This window comes from Equus asinus, chromosome 5, assembly GCF_041296235.1.
Source record: "Equus asinus isolate D_3611 breed Donkey chromosome 5, EquAss-T2T_v2, whole genome shotgun sequence".
NCBI lineage: Eukaryota > Metazoa > Chordata > Mammalia > Perissodactyla > Equidae > Equus > Equus asinus.
In genome coordinates this window covers 78,740,290-78,756,463 of record NC_091794.1, presented here as the reverse complement: position 1 = coordinate 78,756,463, position 16,174 = coordinate 78,740,290, and the positions used below count along the sequence as shown (strand labels likewise).

Genomic DNA, 16,174 nt, shown 5'->3' with positions numbered 1-16,174 from the left:
ACCTGCAGGATAAAGATCGAACTCCTGCGTATGGCATTTAAGTCCTTCCTGCCCACGCCCGTCCCCCAGTCTCCCTCACTCATCTGAGCTACCAGTATTTCCCCACATCTCAGGCTGTTTTGGTTCTCCCTTCAGTGGCCATGAAGGGCAAGGTTAGAGAGTGGGCCCTTGTGGGCCTGATGAGGGATTGGGTGGGATGGCCATATGGAGGGAGGATGAACTGGAGATGAAACTAAAGCCAAGGAGACCAGGAAGGTGCTATAGCAACAATCCCACCCAGAGAGACCGTGACCCGGATTAGGGTGTGAGGGGAAGATGGACGGAAGTGGATAGATTTTGGAGATATTTGGGAGATAAAACTGACAGGGATTGGGTACTCAATAAACATTTGTTGACTTTCCTGACTACTCTTGCTAAAGTAAGCTCTTCTGTTTACTTCCTTCATAGCACTTTTCACAGCCTGCAATTACCTTGTTTATATACTTGCCCATTGTCTATTTCCATCAAGCAGAACGTAAACTAAATGAGGGCTACAGCCTTGATCAGTCTTATTCAGACAGTGCTTGGCACTTAGCAGGTGCTCTCAATAAATCTTTGAGGACTGAATGGCTTAATAATTGATTGGATGGTACAGAGTGAGGGCAGAGAGGCACGAAGGACAAGAAGGCCAGGAGGAAGCCTGTGATCCTAGGACAAACACTCCAGAGGGGTTAAGACCCCATCTCTGTCTGTCTCTGGCTCTGGGAAGGGAGAACATGGACCAGGGGTCTAGGAGTCCAGATGGCCTCGGGACCACCTGCCCAATTGTCCATCGCTAGATTTGAGAAAATCCAATTCCCATTCTTCACTTTCTAGCCATTTGGCTGCGGGCTTAGGGCAGCGGGTGTTTTTAGGGAAAGGGAACAGGAGACCCTGCTAGAACCTAAGATCTGCCGCTCAAGAGTGTGGGAGTGGGTATCAGAAGATGCAGCCAGGCGCATAGTAAAAGCATTGAATGCCAAACTCTGCTTGACCCCAAAATTTAACATGGCAGCCCCACCCCCCCAATGCGACCCCGCAAGCCAGGCTCAGGAGTGTGCAATTCCTTCCAGGCCCTAAAGGGGGCAGCACTGGGCTGGGCCTGGGCGCTCTTGCCAAGAGCCTAGGAAGAGCGCACGGTCCCGCGCGCTTAAAGGGGAAAGCGAGCGTCGCGCCACTTCCCCCAAGTACATCTAGTTACTGGGGAGGCTGCCCAGATGCCCAGCTCCACTGCCCACTTATGCCCAGCATAAACCCCGATGGACGGGGAAAGAAGGGGGCGACTGTTAGCGGGACTGTCAGCCACCAGGGCAGGGTGGTGCGGGGACGGGGAAACGGCTGGACCCTACGACCTGTTCACACCCGCACGGAGAGTGGCAGTATAGCCTGCGTCTTTAAGCCGTGAGCAGGAGGCGGGGCCTCGAGGCGAGTCGGGTGGGAGGAGGAGCTTCTTGATGACGTAAAGCCAGGGGAGGGGCGTGGCTTCCCTGTGACTCGCCGCCAGGAAGGGGGCGGGCTCTTAATGACTACACGCCGGGGAGGGTGCTGGCGTTCATTGATAAATACGCCCGGCTCCCTCGGGCGCGAGCGCAGCGTAGCAAATCCAGGCAGCGCCACGCGTGGCCCGGGCCGGGCGGAATCGAGAACAAGCCCGGCCTGCGCTGCGACGCGCCGCCAGCATGGAGCCTGCCGCCGGCTTCCTGTCCCCGCGCCCCTTCCCGCGTGCGGCCGCCCCGCCCGCGCCACCCGCCGGGCCCGGGCCGCCTCCGAGTGCCATGCCCGGACCTGAGCTAGAGATGCTGGCCTCGCCGCCGGCGCCGGACTCTGGGCGCCTCATCACGGACCCGTGCAGCGGCCGCACCTACTTCAAAGGCCGCCTGTTGGGCAAGGTAAGCTGGGGGGTGGTGCTAGCGAGGGTGGAGAGAGGCCCTGCTTGCCTCTACCAGCGCCAGGCGGGGTGGGAGCGCTTGTCCTCCGCGCGGGGACATCTGCGGGTCAGATCTGGCCTCCGCTGGAACGTCCTGCCTGATGCCCCCTCCTCCTAGGGGGGCTTCGCCCGGTGCTATGAGGCCACTGACAGAGAGACCGGCAATGCCTACGCGGTCAAAGTCATCTCGCAGAGCCGCATCACCAAGCCGCATCAGCGCGAGAAGGTGGGCCCGGGGCCCAGGCCAAGTGGACAAGGGGTGGAGTGGGGACGGTGGCGTTGGAGTCCTTGAAGGATAACAACCTCGTGCCCCCATTACAGATCCTAAACGAGATTGAGCTTCACCGCGGCCTGCAGCACCGCCACATCGTGCGTTTCTCGCACCACTTTGAGGATGCTGACAATATATACATTTTCCTGGAGCTCTGCAGCCGAAAGGTGAGGGAGGTGATGGCGGCGGTGGCGAGGGAAAGGGAGCCTTAAGATTCAAACCTGGAGCCCTGACTCTTCCGCAGCAAGGACAGGTGGAGGGAGGGTCGGGGAGGGCGGACCAGGGGCTGAGGTAGGCGCTCTCCACAGTCTCTGGCCCACATCTGGAAGGCCCGGCACACCCTGTTGGAGCCCGAGGTGCGCTACTACCTGCGGCAGATCCTTTCCGGACTCAAGTACTTGCACCAGAAGGGCATCTTGCACCGAGACCTCAAGCTGGGTGAGACTCCTGGGCCAGCAGGATGGGGGTGCGGGGAGGCAGAGAGAAAGGAGTCTGACACACTTCTCTGCCCCCGTCCAGGAAACTTTTTTATCACCGAGAACATGGAACTGAAAATGGGGGATTTTGGGCTGGCAACCCGGTTGGAGCCCCCGGAGCAGAGGAAGAAGTGAGTGTTTGGGGGCGGGGGGGTGGCCACAGTCGGTATGTGACAGGGATGACGTGCAAGACAGATAGTGTGTATGTATGTGGGAGGTGGGATGACTTCCTGATGTGTGTGTGAGATAGGTGGGGAAGGCATAATGGGCTGTTTGTGTGTATGTATGAAGATGGAGTGGCAGCCTGGGTTACCGGGACTGGTGGAGAGGCTGAGGGTCCTATGGATGTCTGAGTCCCTGAGACAGATGGGGGTGTAAGGATTCTTGGAGGAATATGACTGATCCTGTGTGTGGATAGGGGAAGGTGACGTAAGCAATGTGTGTGTGAGACAGACTGAGAGTATGGAGACGGCAGGACATGACACCCTGTGTCTGTGTAAAAAGACCCTGCTGTGGCCACGATGACTGGGTATGAGTGACATGGATAGCACATGTGGCAGATGCGTGTTTATGAGGGATGTGACAGCTGGTGTTGGTGTGTGTGGCACAGACTGTAGGAGGTGACAGCCTGTATGGGTGTCTGACAGACAGGAGTGGGGGAAGGAGGAAGGGATCAGTGATGGATCCTCTGTTGACCCTGGAGGAGGGGACCGGGCTGGGGGTCAGGGCCTCCCCGTGTCCTGCAGAGCAGCTGAGCAGCTGGGCCAGGCGGGTGGGTGGAGACTCAGCTGCCATCCCCAGCATCCATTGTCCCAGGACAAGCAGGAGTTTTCTGGCCTTTGGTGACAGGCAGCTGCTTTGTCTGGACTCACAGTGGGGGGCAGGGATGGGGGGGCTAGCCAGGCTGGGTCTGAACCCTCCCCTCTCCTCCTCCCTACCCCTTTTCAGGACCATCTGTGGCACCCCCAACTATGTGGCTCCGGAAGTGCTGCAGAGGCAGGGCCACGGCCCCGAGGCAGACGTGTGGTCCCTGGGCTGTGTCATGTGAGTCTCAGGGTCATCTGCACACAGGTGTGTGGACGAGTGGGGCATACCTTCCGCTCTACTCCTGACCCACTTCTCTCTGCCCCACAGGTACACGCTGCTATGTGGGAGCCCCCCCTTTGAGACAGTTGACCTGAAGGAGACGTACCGCTGCATCAAACAGGTCCACTACACGCTGCCCGCCAGCCTCTCACTGCCTGCGCGGCAGCTCCTGGCCGCCATCCTTCGAGCCTCGCCCCAAGACCGCCCCTCAATTGACCAGATCCTGCGCCATGACTTCTTTACCAAGGTCTCCGGCTTAGCAGACACCTAAGTCTAGTCTGCATATTCTCAGGGAATTGAAGGGTAGCAGGTGACAGGACCCCTGGGGCCTCTTTTCTCTACTCACATGACTTCCTCTTCAGGGCTACACCCCCGACCGGCTCCCTGTCAGCAGCTGTGTGACAGTCCCGGACCTGATACCCCTTAATGCAGCTAAGATTTTGTTTGTCAAAGTCACTAAGAGCCTCTTTGGCAGGAAGAAGAACAAGAGTGAGTCTGGAATGTCAGGGGTTTTGAGGGTACAGAGTGGCAGGGGGGCTTGTTAGATACCTTGTGAGGGTGTGGAGTGCCTGTGACCCCTGGGGAGAGTGTGTTACACAGGCACTTGGGCTTGCCTAACTGTAGCATCCCCGTGGGAACCAGCGGGGCTGGGCAGGATACTGAGGGCTGTGTCTCCCCCCACTCAGGTAAGAACCATCCCGAGGAGCGGGACGAGGTGTCCTGTCTGGTGAATGGCCTCACTCGGACATCCATTGGTCATCAGGATGCCAGGCCCGAGGTGAGGTGCTCACGTGGGCAGTGTTCCCTGACTCACCCCCACCGTAGCAGCTGCTCGAAGCCCGGGATAAAAGAGGCTGGTGAAGCACCTGGCCTCGTGGTGGCCTAATTGGCTGTGCCTCATTAGCCAGGCGGGGCTGACCTTGGGTGCCAGGGCAGGGCTGGGCCAGGGACTCTCAATGATGTGGCTTTCGGGGCCTTCCCCTACCCAACCCCCCAGGCTCCAGCAGCTTCTGGTCCAGCCCCCGTCAGCCTGGTAGAGACAGCACTTGAAGACAGCTCACCGCGTGGGACATTGGCGAGTAGTGGAGATGGTGAGCAGCCTGGAGAATGAGAGGTGCTAGAGGTGGCTGTGGCTGAGGCCAGGCAGGAGAGGGAAGCAGACGGCAGAGGGATATGGCCTGGGTCCTCGGGAGCTAATGCCTGATCCCCAGTGCTCTGTTCCCTTCAGGGTTTGAAGAAGGTCTGACTGTGGCCACAGTGGTAGAGTCAGCCCTCTGTGCTCTGAGAAACTGCCTGGCCTTCATGCCCCCAGGTATGGGTGGAGCCTGATACTCCTGAATGGTGGTGGGAGTTCTTTGGCTGGGCAGCCAGGAACAGGTCCTCTCTCCTTCCTCTCCCACGGCAGCGGAACAGAACCCGGCTCCCCTGGCACAGCCAGAGCCTCTGGTGTGGGTCAGCAAGTGGGTTGACTACTCCAACAAGTTTGGCTTTGGATATCAGCTGTCCAGCCGCCGTGTGGCTGTGCTCTTCAACAATGGCACACACATGGCCCTGTCAGCCAACAGAAAGTAAGTGCTGTTAGGGGGGCCTTGTATCCAGACCATTGTCCCCAGCAGGGCTGCACCTTGGCGTGTGCTCCCAGGCTCGGGGGCCTGGGGTCTCTTGGAGGGGTGTTGGTGCAGGGCTCCCTCTGACCTCTGTCTCCTCCCCTCCAGGACTGTGCACTACAACCCCACCAGCACAAAGCACTTCTCCTTCTCCGTGGGTGCTGTGCCCCGGGCCCTGCAGCCTCAGCTGGGTGTCCTGCGCTATTTCGCCTCCTACATGGAGCAGCGCCTCATGAAGGTGTGTGGACTGGGGTGGGGCACATTGAGGACTAACACATCCTGATCCCTTCCTCTTCTCCTTTGGGGGGTGCTCAGTGCTAGAGGCTGAACCTCTAAGGGAGACATCGATGGGGAGGGGCCTGACTTACGTGAGACAAGTGACCTGCCGTTGCTCCCAGGGTGGAGATCTGCCCAGTGTGGAAGAAGTGGAGGTGCCTGTCCCCCCACTTCTGCTGCAGTGGGTCAAGACTGAGCAGGCCCTACTCATGCTGTTTAGTGATGGCACCGTCCAGGTAAGAGCCTCTCCTGGAGTTGGGGGGAAGGTCTGGGAGGCCCAGGGTGCTGGGGAGGAAACTGGACCTGGGCCTAGGCTCTGATCAGTGCCACCTCCCGTGCACAGGTGAACTTCTATGGAGACCACACCAAGCTGATCCTTAGTGGCTGGGAGCCTCTCCTGGTGACTTTTGTGGCCCGCAATCGCAGCGCCTGCACTTACCTCGCCTCCCACCTTCGACAGCTGGGCTGCTCCCCAGACCTGCGGCAGCGGTTGGGCTATGCTCTGCGCCTGCTCCGTGACCGCTGCCCAGCCTAGGCCCCAACCCGCAGAGCAGGCGGCCACCCGAGCCCTCGGGCCTGAGGCCTGTGCCTGTGGGGCTCTGGCCCTTGCCTTTATGGCCCTCCCTGTCTCTTTGGTGCCTCACTGGGGGCTCTGGGCCAAATCCCCCAGGGAATCAGGGACCAGCTTTACTGGGGTTGGAGGCTACCTGTCCTAACTGCCTCCAACCCCTTCTCCAAGAAAAACCTGAGCCTTAGCCCCCAGCTAGGGGGCGTTATTTATGGACCACTTTTATTTATTGACAGACATTTATTTATTCAGATGGGGGCCCCAGGGAAGGCTTTTTCCTGGGAGAATAAACGGTTTTGCAGAATCTCGAGGCCTCCTCACTCGCAGTAGAGCCCGTGGACCGTGGCCACGGCGAAGAGCGTGGCGTTGGTGAACGTGGCGGAGGCCAGCCAGTCGCGCGCCGCGTCCCAGAGCGCGCGGCTGACCACGCGCACACCCTGGCCGCTGCGCGGCCCCAGCACCACGCTGCACACCAGCTTGTAGCGCGGCGGGCTGAGCTCGCGCACGCGCACGCGCACCAGCTCGCACAGCTCCCGCGCCAGCGGCCCGGCCTCGGCGCCCGAGTAGCGCGCGTCGCGCAGCCCCGCGGCCAGCGCCGCCTCCAGTGCCCGCTGCGCGCGCGCGACCTCCCAGCGCTGCCCTGGCGCCGGCTCCATGCGGTAAGAGGGCGCCAGGCGACGCGTCGGCGCCAGGGGCAACCCCGAGAAGCTGACCCGCGAACCTAGAGGGGGCACGGGGCCCAGCGACGGACGCCGAACCTCGGGACCCGGGCCTGGTCCGGCCAGTGAGTTGCGGCGTGAAAAGGACGAGACCAGGCCCAGTATGGAGCTGCGGCGGGAGGCCGGGCCCGGGCCTGCTGGTCGGGCCTCATCAATGCTGGGCAGGCGGCCTGGGGGCCGCACCGGTGACAGTTTCGGCCCAGGATCTTTGGCAGTCTCCTCCTCCTGGAGTCCGGGGAGCACAGGCCTGCCAGCCATGGACCTGCCGCCTGGAAGACCCACACTTGGACAGGATGGCCTTCACTGGCCTTCCTTGTGCACCAACTTGTCTCTTACTCGGTGATAAGGGTTTTTACCCCTAACCTCTTACCTGTGTTTTTGGGACAGGTGAATCAAATAGTCCGGGGCTGTGTGGATTCCTAGGTGCTTAGAGGTTAAGGGCTGTTAGGGACATAAGCAAGGGAAGAGATGCTGCTCAGATTGTCATCTGGGGCTAGTCCCTGCCCTTGAGCCCCACTTTCCCCCCGCGGGCACTGTGGAGGTTAGCTCATGAGCTCTCAGTACACCTCCTGTTCTCCATTCCCCCTGACTTCGCCAGCAGGAGAAGGGGAAGCTATATCTGCCCTTTGCCCCAGCTAGATGGTGCCTCCAACCCCTAACCACAGGGGAGGGACAGACAGACCCAACTCTTTCAACCCCATGGATCCTTCTAGCCCTGTGGGTGTTGAATCCAGCCATCTTCCACACCTGCCTGCTCCTGGGGTGGCTGGCACAAAGATCTCCCCCGTAACTGGCTGAGGCTGGGGACAGGTGACTCAGGAAGCTCCTTCCACCCTCTGCTTTTGGCCTCTGGTCCTACCTCCAGAATCACTTCTGGGATGGCTGCCCTCTTCTCCCGACCGAAACTCTCACAGGCACCTGAGTCACCTGCAGCCTTTGGCCTCCGAGCTCTCTCCTAGCTCCACAGTCCTGATGGGCAGGTGGGAGGATAAGGGCCCCTTGCCTGTGTTGTGGGGTTGCCATGGGTTGCTGGGCAAGCACTCCTCCCTTCCTGGTTCCCTCCCTCCAGTCCTGGCTCTGGCTTAACCTGGGAGTGTACTACCACGAGCACATGCTCAATGCGGGGTGCCCGAGTCATAAGGGGAGAGGGGACAGCAGGGGTTTAGACCCCAGGGGCATACTACCGTGACAAGGACAACTGAGGCGGCAGATGGAGAGGGGCTCTGGTCAGAAAGGTGTCCTCCCCCCCGTTTGAGCCACTGTCTATTTCTACCCTTGTGAAGCCTGGCTCTTCAATCCTGTGAGCAAGTTGCAGAGGCCTGGGATATGGGGAGACCTTGAGGCTGTGAGGGTGGCTGCTCAGGAATCAGGATTCAGGCCCACAGGAAGGAGCACGTCATGGTTCTATCGTCTCTCCATCAGCCTCAACAAGGACAAACATTTCCGCTAGGGTGGGGCTTGGATGACTTCCTCAGCTCAAGGCTGTGAGCAGGGGGAGGGGAGGTCTGTCGGCTCTGCTGGTGGCAGCCAGACCTGATGCAACAGTCGTGACTCCACTTGGCAGCCTCCTGACCCCTGCTGACCCAACGTCCTGGGGCTTGTCCCCAGCTGGCCACACCTCTTGTGTGCCATAGTGCCCAGATTGCCCCGCCCACCGCGGTTGCATTTCAGGGATGCCAGAGGCCATGACACCTGTGTCAGAGCTGACACTTCCTCACCTGACCCACCTTGGGGAGGGACAAGACTGCCCCCTCCCAAACAAGCCAGGTCTGGTCCCTGACTGTCCATGGGGGTGAGGACTTTCCCTGTGGAGGGGGTTCCCCAGGCCTGGCTATCCTGATCTTGACCTTGTGTACATGTGCGGGGAGGGTTAGGAGGGACAGGGAGTTTGAACTCTGAACCCAGGACAGGCAGGGACCATGGGTGCTAAGACCCTCTGTCTGCTCAGGGCTCCTCTGAGGGCTAAAGTTTTCCCAGTGCCTGTGGGAGATGGGCGGGGCCTCCTCTCAGGCTGGGCTCCAGTTTCCGTGGAAACTCACAGGCTTCCCACCCCGGCTGCCTGGGCAGGCTCCCAACTGGGGCCTCATCCACCGCCTGCCTCTCCTCCCCGATCCTGTCCACTCCACCTTGGCCTCTCTTGGCCCCCTCCCTGAGTTCCCATCCCCAAGCCGAGCCTCTTGCCTCCTCCACCGGCCTCTGATGCCTTCTTCAGGAACCTGGGCCTCTCTTGCCTGGTCTCTAAACTTTAGTTTCTGGGCAATCGGCCTCCCAAGCTCCTGCCCCTCCCTCTCAAGCCTTTCTAGTCTCCTTACCAGCTCTAGGGCCTGGCCAGGCCTCCTGCTCCTTCCCTTCTACCGCCTCCCACAGACCAACAGACAAGAGGCCTCCTAGGGTATTCCACCCGCTTACTCCCCTGCCCCGCCCCACCCATGGAGATCCCAGGACTGGTTGTGCATGGGGAGTCTGCGCCCTTTTCCACAGCACTCCGAAGCCTCATCAACAATCCCCTATACAGGTGAGGAAGTGGGTTTTCCCTGGCTTCCTGTCTGGGTTTTCCCTAGCTTCCTCTGCTGGGCCCCATGACTCTGAGGAAGCTTGGGTAATGCAGAGGTGGGGAATTAGGACTTGACCCTCTTCCCTGGTGAACTCAGTCTGGGGAAGTCACGTGGAGAGGATGGCTGCTGGTCACTCAGTGTCCGCGATATCCTGAGAGCTAGAGGGGGGCACTGGGAGCTGGAGCCTGGAGTGGCTGTGTGACCTCAGGCAAAGGCCTTCCTTTTTTGGATCTTGGGCTCCTGGCAGAGAAGAAGAGCCCTCTGCCCTCTGGATCCTGAGAGATGGGATGTAATTTGAGTCCTTCCCTGGGGAGGCAGAGGAGCAGATGACCCTGTTCTGGGAACTGGGGCTTCACAAGAGGAACAAAGCTCTAGAGATTGAGTCAGTCTCAGACAGGAAGTGATTCAAGGCTGCTGCCTGGGGCTCTCTGGGTGCTAGTGATGTCTGAAAGCAGGGATGGAGTGTGGGGCAGGGCTGGTCAGTAGAACTAGAATGCAGCTTTCTGTCCACACTGCCTTGGAGCTGGGCTCCTCCCCAACTGCTGGTGACTCAAATAACCCTACTGCTTTGAGGATTGCAGTCTGATCTAAGTAGTGGGAACCCCAGGGCTTGGACCTGGGACTAGGAGTCTCCAGGAAGCTCATGCTTCATCTTCACCCTCCTGCCCCTTATGTTGTTCAGAGGCCCAGAGGCTGGGGCCGGAAGTGATCATGAAGATGGAAAATGTGGTTTGGCCTCATGATTTTGCATCACTGCCTGCCGTGTCAGTTTGCTGCCAGTGCACTCTGCACCTCCACCCCCTCCTGCCTGGAGGAGGCTGAAAAAAGCTGACTTTGCAGTCTATGAAGGAAGAGCTTCCCTTCATAGGGGGAGGAGGTGGGGAGGGGGGTATGTGGGATCAGTCTTGCATCAGCCCTGGTGCTCCCTCAGTGATCAAGCATAGCCAGCTCCTCTGAGACTTGAGGGTTTAGGATTACCATGCCATTTCATGGGTGAGGAACCTGAGATTCCAAGGTTGGAAGTCACTTGCTGAGGTATCATAGGGTGGAGCTGGGACAAGAACCCAGGCCTGTGTGTCCCAGACCTTCAGCTGGAAGGACTAAGCCCTGTCTCTTCTACGACGGACAAGAAAACGAAGGCCCCGAGTGGGCCAAGTCTAAGCCTAGAGTTGCACCCTAGCCTCTGGCCTCTTCTCCCCTGGCTCTCTGCCCCTCTCCCCACAGTGATGTTCGCTTTGTGGTCGGTCAAGAACGGCAGGAGGTGTTTGCCCACCGGTGCTTATTGGCCTGTAGATGCAACTTCTTCCAGCGACTTCTGGGCCCAGAGCTGGGCCCCGGGCTGCCTAGCCCCGTGGTCCTAAGCACTGTGCCAGCCGAGGCCTTCCTGGCAGTGCTGGAGTTCCTGTACACCAACAGTGTCAAGCTGCACCGCCACTCTGTGAGCCCATCGGGCAGAGGGCTGGGTGGCGAGGGAGGCGATGGGCTGAGGGACAAGGGGAACTCCCTTCCTTTCCGGCAACCACCCCCTCTGCAGGTGCTGGAGGTGCTGACTGCGGCTTTGGAGTATGGGCTGGAGGAACTGCGTGAGGTGCGTTTATGTGCCAGGCCCTGGCTCGCTTCCCTTGCCTTTTATGGGTTCAGTTCATACCCTGCCTCACACATATTCTGGCTTGGAGAGGAATATGGACCAATACAGAGAGAATTATGGGTGTCTCTCTGTGTGAATAGACATTTGTGTGGGCCTGTGTGCAAAAGGATACGTGTGTGCCGTGGAGGCATAGGGGGTGTTTATGGCTGGTGCTGTAGATGCCAGGATAAGTTAGCCCCTATTCCTGTTCTTCAAAGAGACAGACACATGAAAACTCTTCACTCGGTGGCATAAGAAGTGTGATGGGTGAGGGTAAAAGGTGCTGAGACTGTACGGAGGGTGTCTCTAGTCTTGCCACCAGGGAGAGAGGAGGGGAAGGCTTCCTGGAGGAGGAAACATTTGTGTTGGATCAGGTAGAATTGATAGGAGTTTGTTCATAGGGGGAATGGAAAGATGGCATTCTAGTCACAGAGGCACAAAAGGAGCTAGTGAGACATTTAGTGGGGCTGGACTTAGAATGTGAGAGGAGAGGAGGGAGAGATGAGATTGGAGAGGGTGCCAGGGGCTGGTCATGCAGGATCTTCAAGAATTTGGGCTTCTTTGACCCAGAGGGCAGTGGAGAGTCACTGGAGGTTTCAGGTGAGTGAGGATTTGGCAGCTAAGGGGAGAGGGACTGGGAGAGGTAGGGGGGGCTCACCAGGCTAGTGGGGGTGGGGTGGCAGCGGAAGCCCAAGAGTGAGGCGCGTGGCTTTGAGAGAAGTGGAACTGGCACGAGCCAGTGCTTTTCTGGACGTGAGGGTGAGAGGGAGCTGTCATGGATGAAATTCAAGTTTCTGGTTAAAACAGAAGTGTCTTCGTAGCATCCTGAAAGAAAGGGAGAGTGGGATTTTTTTTTTTTTTAAGATTTTTATTTTTCCTTTTTCTCCCCAAAGCCCCCCTGGTACACAGTTGTGTATTTTTAGTTGTGGGTCCTTCTAGTTGTGGCATGTGGGATGCTGCCTCAGCATGACCTGATGAGTGGTGCCATGTCCGCGCCCAGGATCCGAACTGGTGAAACCCTGGGCCGCCAAAGCAAAGCCCATGAACTTAACCACAGGGCCACAGGGCGGCCCCCTGAGAGTGGGATTTTGAATGGCTCTTATCTAGTCTGATTAGTGGGGAATGTGCTGGAGGGGGGGCTGCTGGGCTTGGCCCTGCTAATCCCTAGTCCATGTGTCCTCCCAGCGTTGTTCCCCCCACCCCGCCCGGGCTTGCCCAGTCTCAGATCCTGGTGATTGCCGGCCTCCCCCGGCCTGGGAGGTCAGGAAGGGCCTGGGGCTGCCAGGGACCTGCTCCAGCCCTGCTCACTGCTTCTGGGGTGGGTCTGGGGTCTTGGAGCAGGGACACCTCAGCACAACCCATATTCATTTCTGTTTCCAGCTGTGCCTGGAGTTTGTGGTGAAGGTGCTGGATGTGGAGCTGGTTTGTGAGGCCCTGCAGGTGGGTGTTTGTTGCTGGACAGGCTTGTAGGTAGTCCTCAGTGTGGTGGGCTGGGGCTCCATGGCCTCTCCAGTCATCAACCTGACCTCCGTCATTCTGCTCCCAGGTTGCCGTAACTTTTGGCCTGGGGCTGCTGCAGGAGCGTTGCATAGCCTTCATAGAGGCCCACAGCCAGGTACAGTTCCCACCTGCATACTCCCAACCCCGCACACCTCATTCTGCTCCTCCCTGACCCATTCGCGGACCCACAGGAGGCGCTCAGAACCCGCGGCTTCCTGGAGCTGTCGGCACCCGCGTTGCTGCCCCTGCTGCGCAGCGACAAGCTCTGTGTGGACGAGGCTGAGCTGGTCCTGGCGGCCCGGAGCTGGGCGCGCGTGGGCGCGGTGAGCTAGCCTAACGGGAGTGCGAGGTGGGGGTGCTGAAGGAGGCTCGGGCGACAGGAACGGGTGAGCGGGCGGCGGGGCAGGTGCTCAAGGTTGGTGTTCGCAGGCAGTGCTGGAGAGGCCTGTGGCCGAGGTGGCGGCCCCAGTGGTGCAGGAGCTGAGATTGGCCTTGCTGGCCCCGGCGGAGCTGAGCGCCCTGGAAGAGCAGAACCGGCAGGAACCGCTCATCCCGGTGCGGACGCGGGGAACAGACTCAGATCTCCTCAGCAGCGTGGGGAACGGCGCAGGGGACGCGGCCCAGGGTCTGCGGGGTGAGGGGGCACTGCGGGACACCACGATGACCGGCCTTCCCCTGCAGGTGGAGCAGATCGTGGAGGCGTGGAAGTGCCACGCTCTGCGGAGAGGGGATGCGGCCCGGGGCGCCCGGTGCCGCCGCCGGAGAGGAACCCTGCCCCGGGAGCATCACCGCTTTTTGGATCTGCCCTTTAAGTGACCAAAGGCCGCGACTTGCCGGGAACTCTGGGCCTGTCCCAAACTACAGCTCCCGACAAGCTCGGCGCTCGGAGCGGGCTTTTGCTCCCAGCATGCCCTGCGAGCGGGGCGCCGGCAGGACCGCTCTCTGCCCTGCCCAGCGCCCTGGGGCTGGTGCCGGAGGGGTGCACGTGGACTTGGGCTGGGCCCAGGCTCCCCGCCCGCCAAAACCCAAAAGTTATTTCCTTCGCGTCATACCCTGACTCTGCACCCGGTCCCTGGGCCTTCTTGACGTATCTTCTCAGGTCAGCCGCCTCTTTAATTCCAGCCCTGCCTCCTGGAGACCTCACTCTAAATGCCCCGCAGACACCTCAGACTTAGCCCAAAATTGAGCTCCCTCCTCGTCTTTCCCAAGTTCTGCCCCCCGTCGTGTTTTTCATCACCGTGGGTGTCCCAGCGGGAATCCTGGATCTCATCCTTGCCTTCTTCCTCTTCCTCACATCTGCCTCCCGTGGCATCTACCTTCTAAGAGGCTGAAGGGTAGCAGAATATGTCAACCCAAGATAGGCCTCTTTGGCATAAGGATTATTTTAAGCTGATTATTTTGAGAAACCGGAGAAGCTGTGAAAACAATAGAAATTACCCTTTTGTAAGGGGAATTTATGAAGGAAATCGTTTGTAAGGGTGTCTCCCTCTCTGTACTAGGAAAAGAAGGATGACTAACAAGAGAATCTCCTCGGTGGAGGCGGCACCCACGGAAATCTGCTTACCCTTAGCCTTGCCGGCCGGGCTTTTCCTGGTGGCCTCCCCACACTTTTCTTTCTTTTGTCTTTTGCTGAAGATGGTATTTAAGCAGGTATTTTAGGCCGCCTCAGGGAGTTACTAAATTTTCCCTGGGTATCTCCCATGAGGTATACATGTTAATAAACTCCTGTTTGTTTTTGTCTCGTTAACCTGTCTTTCGTTACAGAGGTCTCAGCCAAGAGCTCAGAGCGTAGACAGAAAATTATTTTACCTCCTCTGTAAGATCTTTCCAATTGGTTCAGCCTCTCAGCCCCAGTTCAGCCAATCCTATCTGTGGCAGGAACCACTACAACAGGCTCTTAGGGGTCTTCCTGCCTCCACTCCAGCGGCACTCCCCGCTCCTCCATGTCCCACACTGCAGCCAGACTTGTCTAAGATTGTCAGCCCTACTCCCCTTAAGCCCCTCAACATCCAACCCCATTGCCCCAGGACAAAATACAATCTGCGTCATTTTCAGGGCACTCAAAATTCCTAGTGGTTCCAAATATCAGCAGCTCTTCTCTCAGCTGCTACCTTTGCATGAATTCACTGGTCCTGCAGGCGCTGGTCCTCCAGCTCTGGGTTTACTCTCTTGGTTATTGAAGACCCCCCATGCTGCCTCTTTCATTCATTACACATTTTGTCTTCCTGAGGGTCTGAATCTCCCTGGAGAAGGATCCCTAGGTCCTGGAGCGGTGCCTTACTCATTTCTGCTTCCCTAGTCCCTGTCACAATAATCAGTGCTCAGTAAATGTTCAGTGATGACTTTATTTCCTTATCTAAATGCTATTTTATTCCATAAAGACGTTAAAGGAGCTGTAAAACAAGATACTATCAGTCTAAAATGAGGGACAATTGACTATCTGGAAGAAAATCAACTTAGACTTCTGTCTCAGGGATTTTATACAAAAATATGTTGCACATGGATTAAAGATAGCTATTTGGCATTCTCCCTCAAGACTGAAAATGTGGTTACCCACTGTACTACTTTCTGACGCATTGTTTGGATAATGAAAATGGAAAACAAGCTTGGGGCCAGATTGGTGGCACAGTGGTTAAGTGCGCACATTCTGCTTCAGTGGCCCGGGGTTCGCCAGTTCGGATCCCAGGTGTGGACATGGCACCACTTGGCAAGTCATGCTGTGGTAGGTGTCCCACATATGAAGTGGAGGAAGATGGGCACGGATGTTAGCTCAGGGCCAGGCTTCCTCAACAAAAAGAGGAGGATTGGCAGTAGTTAGTTCAGGGCTGATCTTCCTCAAAAAAAAAAAAAAAAAAAGAGTACACCAGGCTGCCTGGGTTTGAATTCCAGCTCCACCACTTTCTGGCTTTGTGACTCGAGTAAGGCTGTTTAATCTTTCTATGCCTCAGTTTCCTTGTTTATAAAATGGAGATACTAATAGAATTTATTTAGTAGTGTTCTTCTTAGGAAGATTAATTTTGTAAACTGCTTAGAACTCTAGTGGGACAGATTAAATAACATATATATGTTTAGAAAATAAATCCATTCATTCATTCATTCCAGAAATATTCATTGATTGCTCATGGGCTAGGCATTGATTTAGGGGCCTGGAATCCATCAGAGAACAAGTCCCTGCCTCATGGAGCTTACATCCGAGGAGGGGCAACACAGCAGACGGGTAAAGAAATTAATGGATGATATAATTTCAGGGAGTGGTTTGTGCTCTGAACAAAAATAAAGCAGGCTACGAGGATAAACAGCAATGTGGTAGGAGTGGGACTATTCCATACAGGGTGCTGAGTGTAGACCTCTGATCAGATAACACTGGAGTAGGGACCTGAAGGAGGAAGGGCATTAGCCAGGTGTCCTGGGGAAAGGTGTCTCGAGGGCTTTGTGCTGGAGAGTGCTGTGTGTTATCTGATTTACATTTAAAAAAATAAGTTGGCTGTGTGTGGAGGATTGGGGCAAAGTGGGAATGCGGTTTGGGAGGGCAGTTAGGGAGGAG

General features: G+C 57.6%; 3 protein-coding genes across 11 annotated transcripts; 2 read left to right on the top strand and 1 right to left on the bottom strand.

Annotated features, from left to right (window-relative positions):
* The first annotated feature begins 1,488 nt into the window (after positions 1–1,488).
* On the top strand, positions 1,489–6,533 carry PLK3 (polo like kinase 3). Of its 2 annotated transcripts, none has more exons than XM_014828076.3 (15): positions 1,489–1,907; positions 2,064–2,171; positions 2,267–2,383; positions 2,525–2,654; positions 2,736–2,823; positions 3,641–3,736; positions 3,827–4,025; positions 4,141–4,267; positions 4,465–4,556; positions 4,776–4,869; positions 5,007–5,090; positions 5,184–5,346; positions 5,494–5,623; positions 5,784–5,897; positions 6,005–6,533. In XM_014828076.3, the coding sequence occupies exons 1-15, from the start codon at positions 1,698–1,700 to the stop codon at positions 6,194–6,196; spliced, it is 1,944 nt and encodes a 647-aa protein (XP_014683562.1). In that variant the 5' UTR covers positions 1,489–1,697; the 3' UTR covers positions 6,197–6,533. The 2 variants fall into 2 exon arrangements, 1 of the variants encoding a protein (XP_014683562.1); XR_011503429.1 differs by having other exon boundaries at positions 1,508–1,907; positions 5,701–5,897.
* Positions 6,417–7,955, bottom strand: DYNLT4 (dynein light chain Tctex-type 4). Of its 3 annotated transcripts, none has more exons than XM_070510047.1 (3): positions 7,808–7,947; positions 7,319–7,389; positions 6,417–7,231 (listed from the first exon to the last, which is right to left on the bottom strand). In XM_070510047.1, exon 3 carries the CDS (start codon positions 7,204–7,206, stop codon positions 6,547–6,549), a length of 660 nt encoding a protein of 219 aa, XP_070366148.1. In that variant the 5' UTR covers positions 7,207–7,231; positions 7,319–7,389; positions 7,808–7,947; the 3' UTR covers positions 6,417–6,546. The 3 variants fall into 3 exon arrangements, with proteins under 3 accessions (XP_070366148.1, XP_044626584.2, XP_070366147.1); XM_044770649.2 differs by having other exon boundaries at positions 6,419–7,217; positions 7,808–7,955; XM_070510046.1 differs by having other exon boundaries at positions 6,419–7,217; positions 7,696–7,813.
* A 985-nt stretch (positions 7,956–8,940) lies between these two features.
* BTBD19 (BTB domain containing 19) lies at positions 8,941–15,169 on the top strand. 6 transcript variants are annotated; one of them, XM_014828082.3, is made up of 8 exons: positions 8,941–9,463; positions 10,728–10,941; positions 11,038–11,091; positions 12,511–12,570; positions 12,677–12,745; positions 12,822–12,953; positions 13,060–13,185; positions 13,312–15,169. In XM_014828082.3, exons 1-8 carry the CDS (start codon positions 9,378–9,380, stop codon positions 13,444–13,446), a joined length of 876 nt encoding a protein of 291 aa, XP_014683568.1. In that variant the 5' UTR covers positions 8,941–9,377; the 3' UTR covers positions 13,447–15,169. The 6 variants fall into 6 exon arrangements, 5 of the variants coding, with proteins under 5 accessions (XP_014683568.1, XP_070366144.1, XP_014683567.1 ...); XM_070510043.1 differs by having other exon boundaries at positions 9,006–9,463; positions 13,060–14,366; XR_011503431.1 differs by having other exon boundaries at positions 9,242–9,463; positions 10,728–11,091; positions 13,064–13,185; positions 13,312–14,375.
* The last annotated feature ends 1,005 nt before the right edge of the window (positions 15,170–16,174 follow it).

Excerpts from the sequence above, each read along its gene's own strand:
- BTBD19 (XM_070510042.1), top strand. The coding sequence starts at position 9,378 with ATGGAGATCCCAGGACTGGTTGTGCATGGGGAGTCTGCGCCCTTTTCC. Across the intron at positions 12,571-12,676 it reads TGGTTTGTGAGGCCCTGCAG|GTTGCCGTAACTTTTGGCCT; the intron begins GTGGGTGTTTGT and ends TTCTGCTCCCAG. Across the intron at positions 12,954-13,059 it reads GCTGGGCGCGCGTGGGCGCG|GCAGTGCTGGAGAGGCCTGT; the intron begins GTGAGCTAGCCT and ends TGGTGTTCGCAG.
- PLK3 (XM_014828076.3), top strand. The coding sequence starts at position 1,698 with ATGGAGCCTGCCGCCGGCTTCCTGTCCCCGCGCCCCTTCCCGCGTGCG. Across the intron at positions 2,384-2,524 it reads TGGAGCTCTGCAGCCGAAAG|TCTCTGGCCCACATCTGGAA; the intron begins GTGAGGGAGGTG and ends CGCTCTCCACAG. Across the intron at positions 4,268-4,464 it reads TGGCAGGAAGAAGAACAAGA|GTAAGAACCATCCCGAGGAG; the intron begins GTGAGTCTGGAA and ends CCCCCCACTCAG.
- DYNLT4 (XM_044770649.2), bottom strand. The coding sequence starts at position 7,206 with ATGGCTGGCAGGCCTGTGCTCCCCGGACTCCAGGAGGAGGAGACTGCC.